This window comes from Chaetodon trifascialis, chromosome 7 (assembly GCF_039877785.1).
Source record: "Chaetodon trifascialis isolate fChaTrf1 chromosome 7, fChaTrf1.hap1, whole genome shotgun sequence".
NCBI lineage: Eukaryota > Metazoa > Chordata > Actinopteri > Chaetodontiformes > Chaetodontidae > Chaetodon > Chaetodon trifascialis.
The window spans coordinates 17,037,162-17,048,836 of record NC_092062.1 but is presented as its reverse complement, the minus strand read 5'-3'; the positions used below and the strand labels follow the sequence as shown (position 1 = coordinate 17,048,836).

Here is an 11,675-nt window from a genome sequence, read left to right as displayed (position 1 = left end):
ACATCTTCATTACATTAATGTATTCCTTTATTACTGCTGTTGTGTGTGTGTGTGTGTGTGTGTGTGTGTGTGTGTGTGTGTGTGTGTGTGTGTGTGTGTGTGTGTGTGTGAGATTTATTATGATGTTGTTACCATCGAAATGTACATTTTTAATCATATTTCTAAAGCATACAGCAGTATGTATACTTAGATGCCAGTTTATTTGGTACAGATGGCTGTAACTAATACAGTTAAAAAAAAATCATGAAGGTGATCATGTTCAGTTGTTAAAGCTGTTTTGGGGAAGTGTTGATTCAACTCTATTGTCATTGTGGAGGATGTAGTCTGTGGTATTGTTCAACTGTATTGCATTACACAGAGAGTTGTTTCTGTTATTGAGCCTCACCGATGTGATTTTATCATTCATTTTGTTCACAGTAACCAGGCAACTGAATGCATAGTTGTAGTCCTCCACTGTAGATTGTTCAAACCATATGGTTTCTTATAACAGCTAATAGTCTCCAGCCATCAGCAGTTTTCACTGTCTGAACACTGATTTTAGTACAAGCTCCACACATTTTTAAATTGATGAAGAACAGTTTTATGGTGAAAAGAGATTAACGCCTCTGTAAAAGCAGCACCTTGAAACTTAAAAATACCAGCAACAAGAAAACTTGGCTTTGAGCAAGGCATTGGATTTAACCCCAGCAGCTTCAGCGGAACTGCTCATGTGCCCCTAAGGTAGATCTTTATATGCATAATAGACCATTTTTCACAGAAAATATTTTGACATGTCGCAGAAAGGAAAGCACAGGTGTACATAATTAAATGAATGATGGCTGTATTCCTTTTAGCTGTTCCAGTTTGAGGATCCTGTATTGTTCATGTTGGCTAACTGTCACTCTTTGTTGTCTTACTGAGACACTTGAATACAACAGTGCCATCATTAATGTTATTAGCTACACCTGTGCTGTTGCTTTTCGATATACATCATGTGTGAAATAGAGCTATCTTTATATTATGGAAAAATATCTTAGCCAGGGCAAATACTGGATGAAAAGTTATGGGAATGACAAAAATAAATATACTCACATTAAGGAAAAACTATACTATGGTAAATTCAGTAATTTTATCTTCACTAACTTCAGTTTATTTCCTTTCCTGGTGGAAAATGTTATTACTTAACCATCAAAATCTTCTCAAGTGAATGCAGTGCTGTGGGGAAAAAAAGCAATTAATCTTCCACTTTGTTTCATTATAACCCAGTTGTACGTGCGCCACCCATAGACAGAAAAAACAAACAGCAGCAGACGGTTTAGGTCCTGTGAGGGCAATCATCGCTCATTGACTCCTCCAGCCAGCAGAGGCAGCAGAGTTCGACTAATCTCAGTATCTCTTTCGATTTGGGTAAAAGAAAAGAAGTCGTGTCCCTGCAGCTGTTAGCATCATTCTATCCGAATGGAGATGGTGCACAATGGCACCTAGCAGATAGACGAGTTGCCGAGACAATTCGTTCAGTTAAAGTTTATCGTATTTATTTTGAACAAACGACAAATATGGCTGCGCAGTTATTTGTTGATTCTGACAGTTACTTCCGTGGACACAAAAAGGCTGACCGTTAAGATCCACTTCCGTAAACGTGATTGGCTCTCGTACTTCTCGGAAAGCTTTTTCTAATGTTTGATTGGATGGCTGAGGACTTTTTTTTTTTTCTGAGTGACATGTAGCCAGAAGCGGTCGGATACGTAAGGAGGACATATGCGGCTCAGGAGTAAGTAATCCAGTGCTTAATGAGTTTGCTTACCTAATTTTAAAAATGTATATTGTGCATTTCTTTACAGTATATGCTAATGAAGAGGGATCGACAACATAGACAGAACATAAGCCACTATCTAAGTGTATGCTATTTGAATGCTAATGGTTGCTGCTCGTGCCTCCAACACTGGCTTAACGTCAAGTAACCTAGCAAGGAGACGTGCTACATTTTGCTAAGACTGTTCATACAAGTACCTGACACTTTGATTAACCTTAATCCATCATTTGTGTTAGTTTTTATGAAGGTGGACGAATATGCATGAGGGCAATTTCACTATTTCGTCAGTCAGTTAATGTAAAGTGTTATAAAGCGCGGGCAAGTGGAGATAGTAGCATGCTGCTATACTTTAGTGTCCTCTGTCCATAGGATACACACTCAGCGTGAAGGCTCACACAGCTGCGAAAGTACACTGTCTCCTATGACCGCTGCACTGAGCTGGCAGCTGTCCATTAAACCTTTGATCCATTTCTGCCTCCTCAGTTTCTCGGGTCCTCGCACATCTTAAAAAAGGTTTCTTCACTGCGTGTCCATGCCAGCGAATTTGTCTTCACGCCGGTCAGCATGTTTTAGCATTATCTGCCGGTTCTTAAGATCTGCTTCAGACAACAGACGACACACAGCTTGGCTATCCAGTATTGTTAGTTGTCATGATTTATACAACGTTCTCTGTTATTTATTTATTTATTTTGCTTGTGTCTCTTTCAAGATACTCGCTGCTAGGAGGCCGGTTATGAAGGAGAAGAGGGCTTGAACTGTAATGAAACATTTGGGATACTCTATGGATTCTTCATGCTGATGTAAGATTCAAAGGGAACTTTACAGATCCTCATAGGCACAATAGGTCATCACAATTGCAACAAAAGGTATATAGAGAACACCTTAAAAAGTAAAGTTAAGATACTGTATTGTACTGTATATCATGATAGAGTTTCTATTGACAAGGGAGATTTGTGGCATGAAATTATTCAGCACAATAACTTAACAAACTGCATTTTCCTTTTGTCCTCTAGCTTTGATTTTCCCAAGCTGAGCAGAGCAGCGGTGCGTGTGAGGAGACTGGTGGCTCAGCTCAGCAAAGCAACCATGTCCACAAACCACCGGGGCTCCAGTCCGTCTTCTGCAGCCAACGGGGATGCTCCCACTGCAGCCATTCTCATCATTGGAGATGAGATACTCAAGGTGACTAATTATTGATCAGTGCCTCTGGTTTGTTGGACCTTTAAGCTGTTTTTGTCCATTTCACAGTATCCCACTGAGAATCCTTGAACAGAGAAATTCTTTGTGGATATAAAAAAAATCTGCACACTAAAATGCGAATTTCTGAATATATACATTCATCAGTATGCATCAGCTCTGTGGACCGCCTCAGGAAAACCTATGATGGTTTTTTGATGTGACGTTGACGTGATCATGATTTAAACATGAAGATTTTGGTTTTGTCCGATGTCATGTTTCACCCTGAAAACATGCTCACTGTGAGTCATTGAAATCACATCAAGCAAGACCCTGGAGTCATTGCTAAGTCTTTGAATGTAACATCCAGCTGACAGTGGAGATACCGAATTGTTACCAAGTGAGTGTCTCTTCTTGTCTTTGGTCTCCCAGGGTTACACAGTGGACACCAACAGTACTTTTCTGACACGAGCACTAAGGAGGCTTGGAGTGTCCGTGCAGCGCATAACGGTCATACCAGACACACAGGAGGTCATTGCCAAAGAGGTGGCCCTCCTCTCAGCTCAGTACACACACCTTTTCACCTCAGGAGGCATAGGCCCTACTCATGACGATGTCACCTTGGAGAGCATCGCCATGGCATTCCAAGAGGAGTTATACCTTCACCCTGAGCTGTCCCAGCTGGTTAAGGAGTTCTTTGGGGTGGTGGATGAGAACAGTGCTGCCATGAAGCTTGCCATGGTGCCTCGCTCAGCCAAACTCAACTACGGAACTGACCCTCAGACCGGGGAATCTCTCCGCTACCCAGTGGTGAGTGAAAGCAGGATGGAGGGAGATTAGCTTAGTTCTTTCATCAAGCGCCAGTTGTTAAACGCAGTGAATCACGTTGTCATAAAACACTAAATTAGATCAAATAATACAGAGGCTATAAAGCATCAGCACCCACCGCCTACTCACGGACTCCCCGCACTCTTTGTTGAAATTGATGTCCCAAATATCTGCTGTGCTATGTATTACCTTTTCAGTAGGCTTTTTGGGGCAAATAAAAATTGTTTAGCTGACATAACTCTCAGGAAGATGTTCACTCACAGGCACATAATGTTGTGTCAAGGGATGCATCTGTCTGATACTGTGCTCACGTATTCGAAATTGTACTCATGAAACTTCTCCGATACTACGCCGCCCGATACCGTTTTATGGCAATGCGGCATTAACCTCTCGTCAGGTGAGCAGGTGGGCGGAGGAGGAGCGATGTCAGCAGCAACCAATTTTGCAGCAAACGTTGGAGCTGAACAACATACAAACATGTACTTATCTACAACTGAAATGAGTCATTAGTGCCAGTAATTACAGGATGTAGCTGCATTCACTCCATTCATGCATACAGTAGGCTACCCTAAACTTGACATTGATTGTACCACAAGATGCTCAGAACACGATTGACAAGGAGCCGTGGCTTCCCTGACACACTGAAGTCATCAGATCAGACCGACAGAAAACATTTGACCACTCTGGTCCTATTGAGGAAAAAACACGTCTTACAAGTAGAATAAATAGGACACACAGCAACAGACCTAAAATAGCATAATTAAGAAGACTTTTTTACTGCCTTAAAAACTGTATAAACAAGAAGGACATAAGGTTAGTTTCCAGATGTTAACTGCCTTAAAAATACATGGTGTTAGAAGTACCTGAAACATAAAATACACACAGACAGATTGAACCTTTCGCTTCAGGAGAACGCTGACTGTCGGGTTCATGCATTCAGTCTGATGCGTCTACCTTCTTCTCCAAGGTCAGTGTGCGGAACGTGTTTATCTTTCCTGGGATCCCATCTCTGATGGAGAGGGCTTTCAGTGGGCTGGAGCACCTATTCGCTGGGTCAGGGACCACGTTTCACTCTCACGAGGTAACGTCGTCACCGTATCTATCATTTCTAAATCCACCTGGATACTGTGTTTTGAGAGCATAAGCAAACTAACTGAACATCTTTTGCCTCAGGTGTTTGTGGATGCAGAAGAAGCAGATATCGCCCCTGTGCTGACCAAACTGCAGGTTGACTGGGGCCGGAAGGTGGCTCTGGGCTCCTACCCCAACTGGTTGAGCAACTATCACAGAGTCAGGCTGGTCCTGGATTCCGATAGCCAGGAGGAGGTGGACAAAGCCCGGGCACAGCTGCTAGACAAGCTGCCCAAGGGCAGCGTGGTGCCCTTAGTGACTGACCCGGTGTCCCTCGCCCCTGCTGAGGTGTACACACTGGCCAACAGCGGTGAGGGGGGAACAGAGGGTGGTGGAAGATGATAGTTAAACTATGTCAACTTAATATAAAATGAATATTGCAAAGAACTTCACTTTACACAGGCATTGGGACTCATAAAGGAAGCAAAAAGATGAAAGTAATTATCACCATAAAATCATAGTGGATTATTAAAAAGAATATAACTGGCATGAGACTGAACAGAGAATAGAATGGTGCATCAATAAAATAAGACAAGCAGATATTTTCACTCTGAATTTGACATGAGAATGAGGGATAATTTAGATTATAACGAACTAATTTTAACTACTGTACATTCACTGTTGATTTCATTTTCCCACAGGCACACCGTTGGGTGAGAAAGTTCTGTCTGCGCTGAAAACGATAGAGGCTGCGCTGGACCAGTATTCAACAGAGGAAGTCTGCGTCGGCTTCAACGGGGGCAAAGACTGCACGGCGCTGCTGCATCTCTACCACGCAGCGCTGAAACGGTAACAAGAGGGGCGAGGACGCTGATTATTTAATCAGGACAAAAGCAAATGACCTGAGAGAGAGAGAAAAGATGAAAGGGAGATAAAAATGAAAAGAAAAATAATGATGCCACTTCAGCTCAGTGGGGTGTCACAGTAAGAAGTGAAGAAGAAAATGAGTTCAGCAGCAACTACAGAAAAATCTTGGACAAGACAGACCACTGTTTGGACTTTTCTTGACCTGCAGTGAGATGCTGATGAGGATCAATTAAGAAGGAACTTACTTATCTTTATGTTTTTGTATACACTTTCTTATGCTCTTGTTTCTCTCCATCCTGCTGCTCTCAGGAAGTATCCAGACAGTAAAGACAAGGTGAAAGCTCTGTACATCCGTATCATCTCTCCCTTCCCAGAAATGGAGAGATTCCTTCAGGACACCATGAAGAGGTGAGCTACCAATCTGTCCTATTGCATACAGTCGAGAAACACCTTTCAAGTCATGTTTTTTTGCAAATTAATTTCATTTATTTTAATACATAGCAGTCCAGATAGTTGTAGATTAAGCTGAAAAAGTCTCCCAGTCCTCTATGTTATAGTACAGCAACTCGTTATTTGGCGACGTGTCTCCCATAGATATGACCTGGAGCTGTTCTCTGTGGAGGGCAGTATACGGCAGGCGCTGAGCGAGGTGCGGGAGAGGAAGCCGGAGCTCAAAGCCGTCCTGATGGGAACCCGGAGGAGTGACCCCTACTCGCATACACTCACCCCCATGTGTCCCACTGATGCCGGCTGGCCAAACTACATGAGAGTCAACCCGCTATTAGTGAGACACACAAGTTACATAGATATACTGTTTCATTATGTCTTGGATTTTCTCCTTTATCGTGTTTTTCCTGTGTCATGTCAGATCATCCACTTGGAGTAAAAAAAATGAACTCAAAATCAACAATCGATTCCTTCATAATAAAACAAAAATACATCCAAATCACAAGTTTATTTAGTTACAGCCAGACGCACCTGGTTTTCTCTTTAGCACCTGCAGACATTAATTATAAGAATAAGAACCTTGCAGCCCCTCAGTTTCCCCACATTTGTAAAGTTACAGCGTGCGCAGTGCTGTGGGAGAAACTGCTTTTTGACTGGTAATACAAATCTGTTTTCACTGCTCCAGCCGGGCAATTTCCCCTTGTTACACTTAATGTTATTTGTCATCTCGACTGAAGTTCCAGAGTGCAGATCTACAGGGGTGTGAACAAAATATCACAACACCTGCACAGTTTAATGCACATCAACAGGCCTGCAGTAATACTGCATTTGTGAAGCTTTAAATGATATTATGAATATTTTGGACCCAATATTTTGCACCTTGCACACATACAAAAAGTAGGTACACCTGCACAATGTAATGGTTTCCAATTTAATCCCGGAATAAACTGGAGATGTGAGTCAACGCCTCTAGCACATTCTCAACAGATGTTTAACATTAAAAGCTTCAGATTCTAAAAGTTATTGCAGGTCTGTTGTGCTGGACTGAACTACATCGTGCAGGTTTTTATGACATAGTCCGTCTTCTGTAGGCAGAAACCTCTGATGCCGCTCCTCTTCTATCTGTTTACTGAAGAGTAGATGCACATGAGCAGAAACACAATGTCACCCGCTCTATTTTAGATTTGTTCGTGTGTTTAGAAATGACAAATACTTGCAGAATGGCTGTTAGTGGTTGCACTGTGACAGCCGCAGTGGGACATGTGATGCATACACTGTAGGCAGATGCTCAGCAGTTGACCTCATTGCACGATAATTTATGTGTGTGCATCTCAAAGGAATCCACAGAGGACGAGTTCCCCTCGACTGAACTAATCATGAATCAATCATCAACCAATTAAGTTTCATGTGTTCTAACGCTCCGCAGGACTGGACGTATCACGACATCTGGTCCTTCTTGAGGACGTTATATGTGCCCTACTGTATTCTCTATGATAGAGGGTAAGAGTACATGCAGTCTTTTCCACATTCTGTACCCTCCGCTTGTTCGAGTTTGCACAGCATCACAGCTGAGTTCTTGGTCTGAACCCTCTCTGTCCACCTGCAGGTACACTTCACTGGGCAGCATGGACAACACCTGTCGAAATGCGGCCCTGCAGATGGTGGATGCGAGGGGGGTGACGCGATACAGGCCAGCCTACCTCCTGGAGAATGAAGAAGAAGAGCGGAACTCCCGCGCCTGACGCAGTCTCGCTTCTCGCTGTGTCACCTGTTGCTGACGGAGCCAGACTTTCAGTTCTCAGATCACCCCCTCATGCCGCACTGGAAAACCGAACACAGACATTTGATCAAGTCGCCGCGTGAATATTTGCAGAAAATCTGTAGAATGAGCTCGTGAAGCAAGTCTGCGTGTGTGTTTCTGTGTGCGCTGTTTGTTTCAGTCTGAAGTAATGGCTCTCTGTGCTTCTGAATAAAACATCAATCTGTGTCATCTTTTTCCATTGTCATGTTACTATTTTAAGAGGAGCCTGGCATACAGATTGCAGTGTGTGCAGCGCTTTCAATATTCCTCTTGATTTATCTTATTCATGAATCCATTTGTCTTGTTTCTAAATCCGATAAGAACAATCTGCCCAGAAAGACAGCCTCTATCAAAAGTATTAGTAAATAACGTGGAAAGGTTTTCTGTCGAGGTGAGAAAATCAGCTGTGAGAAACCGAGTGCGCAGCAGCACGGACAAACTGCTGAAGGTCAACCAGCAGGCTCATATTGATTCATCTGCGTCTCCCACTTTATATCCATAATTGCACAGTGCTGCGTGTTTAACTGAGCGTCTCTCCGCTGGAAAACCTCCACCCTGGTGGTGTAGTTCTCCTCGCGCACCTCACGGGCGCGTTGTTCTCACTTCTTCCATTTAGCACCCGTGATTACAAAAAAATTACCTCCTCCGTTTCCAGACATGATTGAATCGAGGCTCATCGATCCGCGCTCTCTCTCTTTCCCCCCGCCTGGAGATTAGTCAACGCCGCGCAGAGAGGATCGATACCGGCCGATCTAATAAAGCGGGGCGCTTACGAGGCCACCGCGGGGTTGCGCACACTGTTACACCAGCAATTACCACCTCCAGCCCGGCCCCCCCATGCGCCCTAACTTATCTGTCCGGGCTTCACGGCTTGCTTGATTTATTAATAATAACAGTAATAAAAGAGGCAATGAACAGAGGCTTTATAATCACAGCAGAAATGTAATGGCGTGGCTTTGCTGGTGCGATAAAAACACCGGGACATTGTCTGAAATGATGATATTTGTGTGGAAGAAAATTGCATTCCTATAGACTTGCAGTGTGTCTGAGGCGGGCCTCCTTTATGGGACTCAAACTTTGTCCTACTTGCAGGTTTTTAATGTAATAATTTGATTGTAGTTGATAAAATAATAAACTTTTATATTTTAAAGTTGTTTCCTCTGAGTTTATTGTGACCAAAGTTTTTCATTAATTTCTAATGTCTCTATTATTTCTGTCATGCAGTTTTAGTGAGAAATCCACCAACAGTATATCACAATATGCTCATATGTGACTGTATGTACTGTGTAAAAGTACTTTGAGGTACCAGTACTTTACTTGACTGTTTCCAGTTTATGTCATTTTATCCTTCTTTTAGAAGGAAATGCTGGACTTAACAGTCCACTGCTATTTATTTGACAGATAAGCTTAGTAAACACAATATATTACGAATACATTGTGAAGGATTACACTGGTAGTTCCCACCCTTTTTGACTTGTGACCCCATACCTGCAAATACATTTCAGATGAGATGTTAGCTGTTCGGCTACCTCCTATATGGTTTCATTTAGATAGCTGTTCAAGGCCCGAGCAAAGATAAGAGAGAGAGAGTGAAACAGGGACATTTGTGTTGCAGAACTCTTTTTTTTTTTCTCGTATCCTGCCTCATTAATCATGTTAGCACCCCCTCAGATTCATCTTGTGATATTTCCTCAACATAATATAAAGTATTCAAAGCCAGCTCCACCTCGACCGGCTACAACAGAACAAGGCAGGAAGAGCTCAGAATACTTCCTCCACTGCATACCAGGGATGCTGAGTTGATCTTGACATTTGTATAATATCTTTGTGAAGTTTATTACCTCTGTCCCTCTGTTCCACTGTCTTCCACAGTTTCATCTTCATCCTCTTTGTGTCCTCTTTGTGTCTGTCACATCGCTCTCACTTGCCCATCTCATCCCTCATGTCTGTTGTGGCTTCAGTACTGTATCCAGCTTCTATCTACTGTAGTCATCACACCACTTCCTTCCCCACTGCCTGGATTTTTGTCCTTCTTATGAATTTCAAAATGATGTTTTGATCGAGTCAGAAAAAACATCTTGGTGACATAGTGAGAGGATATGGGTATTGACTAGGGGCCTAAACGTATCTGGACTAAAATGCTTTTTAACTTTTTTTTTTGATGTGGTCACCAACTGCATATTTATGGATTTATTTATTTATTTTTTGAATTTCACACTGCTGCGCTTTTGAAACGCTGTCTGTTTGAAATCCACAAAACTGCAAACAAAACATTCTTGAAATTCTGATGCAGCAACTCTTGAGTCATTTGAGACAAAGTGGAACAAGCAGGAATAAAAACAAGTGGCTATTTTTTTTTTTTTTTCCCTCCTGTGCATATTTAAACCTAATTGGCTCTCCAAAGACAGATTTCAGGTCAGCTGGAGGAAGTATGATCCCTGCCAGGAATAAGAAGAAGCATTAGGTCCATAACTCCTCTGCTGATACACTCCATTGTTTCTCTACAAACCTCCCAGGTGGGACTCAAAGGTACATCAGAGTTCACAGCTAATGGTGTGTGTGAAATGGACTCAGCATGACTTAAGATCACTTGGTGTGACTTTGTATGAAAACATGTGACAAGCTTTGATATCGGAGTGAACTATCCATTTCAGATGCGAGCCTGCCATGGCGACTGTGATGCTTTTCTCTAAAGGAATATGTTCCTAATCCAATTCCTAAGCAGTTCCTGTAGTGTAAAACGAGACTTGAAGCAGCATGAGACAGCAATTCAGGCGCTGTCCTGGGAGGGATGCTTAACACAGAGGATGAATAGACACTCCGTTGTCAGAAAGCATCAGGAGAGAAGGGAGACCTTTGAGTCTATGCAAATTACCAATCCATCTGCATGTAAAGCCAATCGACCAGAACACGGGAAATAGGATGTTCAGTATCAAAGTGTCACACATTAAAAGTGGATGAAAGTAAGAGAGACAGAAAGGAAGGGAGAAAGTGGGAGGGAGAGTGAGGAAGGAGGCTGCTTTGCTTGCTGCCATGTGTGACTGACTTAGCTCGTTTGTGTCTGGTTTTGGTGCGTTCAAATAAAAGCCGGTCTCATAATCCTGAGTTTGTCACAGCTCGCAGTCCGGTACACAGCACCAAGACCCCCCGCTCGCAGCCGCACACATGGGATGCATTCAGAAACGCCTTTCACACAGCGGGCTCGCTTTAATATAAAGGGGCCAGGGTCTGTGAAGCATCAACCGGCATGCTGAAAACTGATGAGAAAAAATCAACTCAGCTCAACTCAACTGGAGCTCGTTTGCGCTCAGCAGCCATAACTTAAACTTAAACATGATGCAGGGAGTTAGAGAGATGTTAGAAAAGGCCCAGCCAATGTCAACTGATCCCTGAAAGATTAAGACTGGATTTGAAGCATTCAGAAAGTCCTGCTATGACTGACACCAGTTTTACGTATAAATCAATGTAACATATTCCATCTGTGTTTACCTCTTTCAGATGACATCTTGATCCAGTTTTTAGTGTTAAAACTTAGCACTTGCAGTGTTTTTCTGAGTGTCCTTGGGTTGCTCTTAAATACAGAATGTGATATTAATGAATGTGAGTGAGAATTTTCCCCTTGTGGGACTAATAAAGGTATATTGAATTGAATTGAACACATTGACAGGAAGAGGCAGTGCCTCAGTTAGCTGT

General features: G+C 42.7%; 1 protein-coding gene across 3 annotated transcripts; it reads left to right on the top strand.

Moving 5' to 3' along the window:
• The first annotated feature begins 1,388 nt into the window (after positions 1–1,388).
• On the top strand, positions 1,389–8,176 carry flad1 (flavin adenine dinucleotide synthetase 1). 3 transcript variants are annotated; one of them, XM_070966894.1, is made up of 11 exons: positions 1,389–1,750; positions 2,502–2,592; positions 2,806–2,974; positions 3,401–3,778; positions 4,764–4,877; positions 4,970–5,237; positions 5,569–5,716; positions 6,044–6,142; positions 6,329–6,518; positions 7,608–7,681; positions 7,788–8,176. In XM_070966894.1, the coding sequence occupies exons 2-11, from the start codon at positions 2,585–2,587 to the stop codon at positions 7,921–7,923; spliced, it is 1,584 nt and encodes a 527-aa protein (XP_070822995.1). In that variant the 5' UTR covers positions 1,389–1,750; positions 2,502–2,584; the 3' UTR covers positions 7,924–8,176. The 3 variants fall into 3 exon arrangements, with proteins under 3 accessions (XP_070822995.1, XP_070822996.1, XP_070822997.1); XM_070966895.1 differs by having other exon boundaries at positions 1,686–1,750; positions 2,502–2,658; XM_070966896.1 differs by lacking the exon at positions 1,389–1,750 and having other exon boundaries at positions 2,517–2,571; positions 2,783–2,974.
• The last annotated feature ends 3,499 nt before the right edge of the window (positions 8,177–11,675 follow it).

Excerpts from the sequence above, each read along its gene's own strand:
- flad1 (XM_070966894.1), top strand. Across the intron at positions 2,975-3,400 it reads TTGGAGATGAGATACTCAAG|GGTTACACAGTGGACACCAA; the intron begins GTGACTAATTAT and ends TTGGTCTCCCAG. Across the intron at positions 5,238-5,568 it reads GTACACACTGGCCAACAGCG|GCACACCGTTGGGTGAGAAA; the intron begins GTGAGGGGGGAA and ends ATTTTCCCACAG.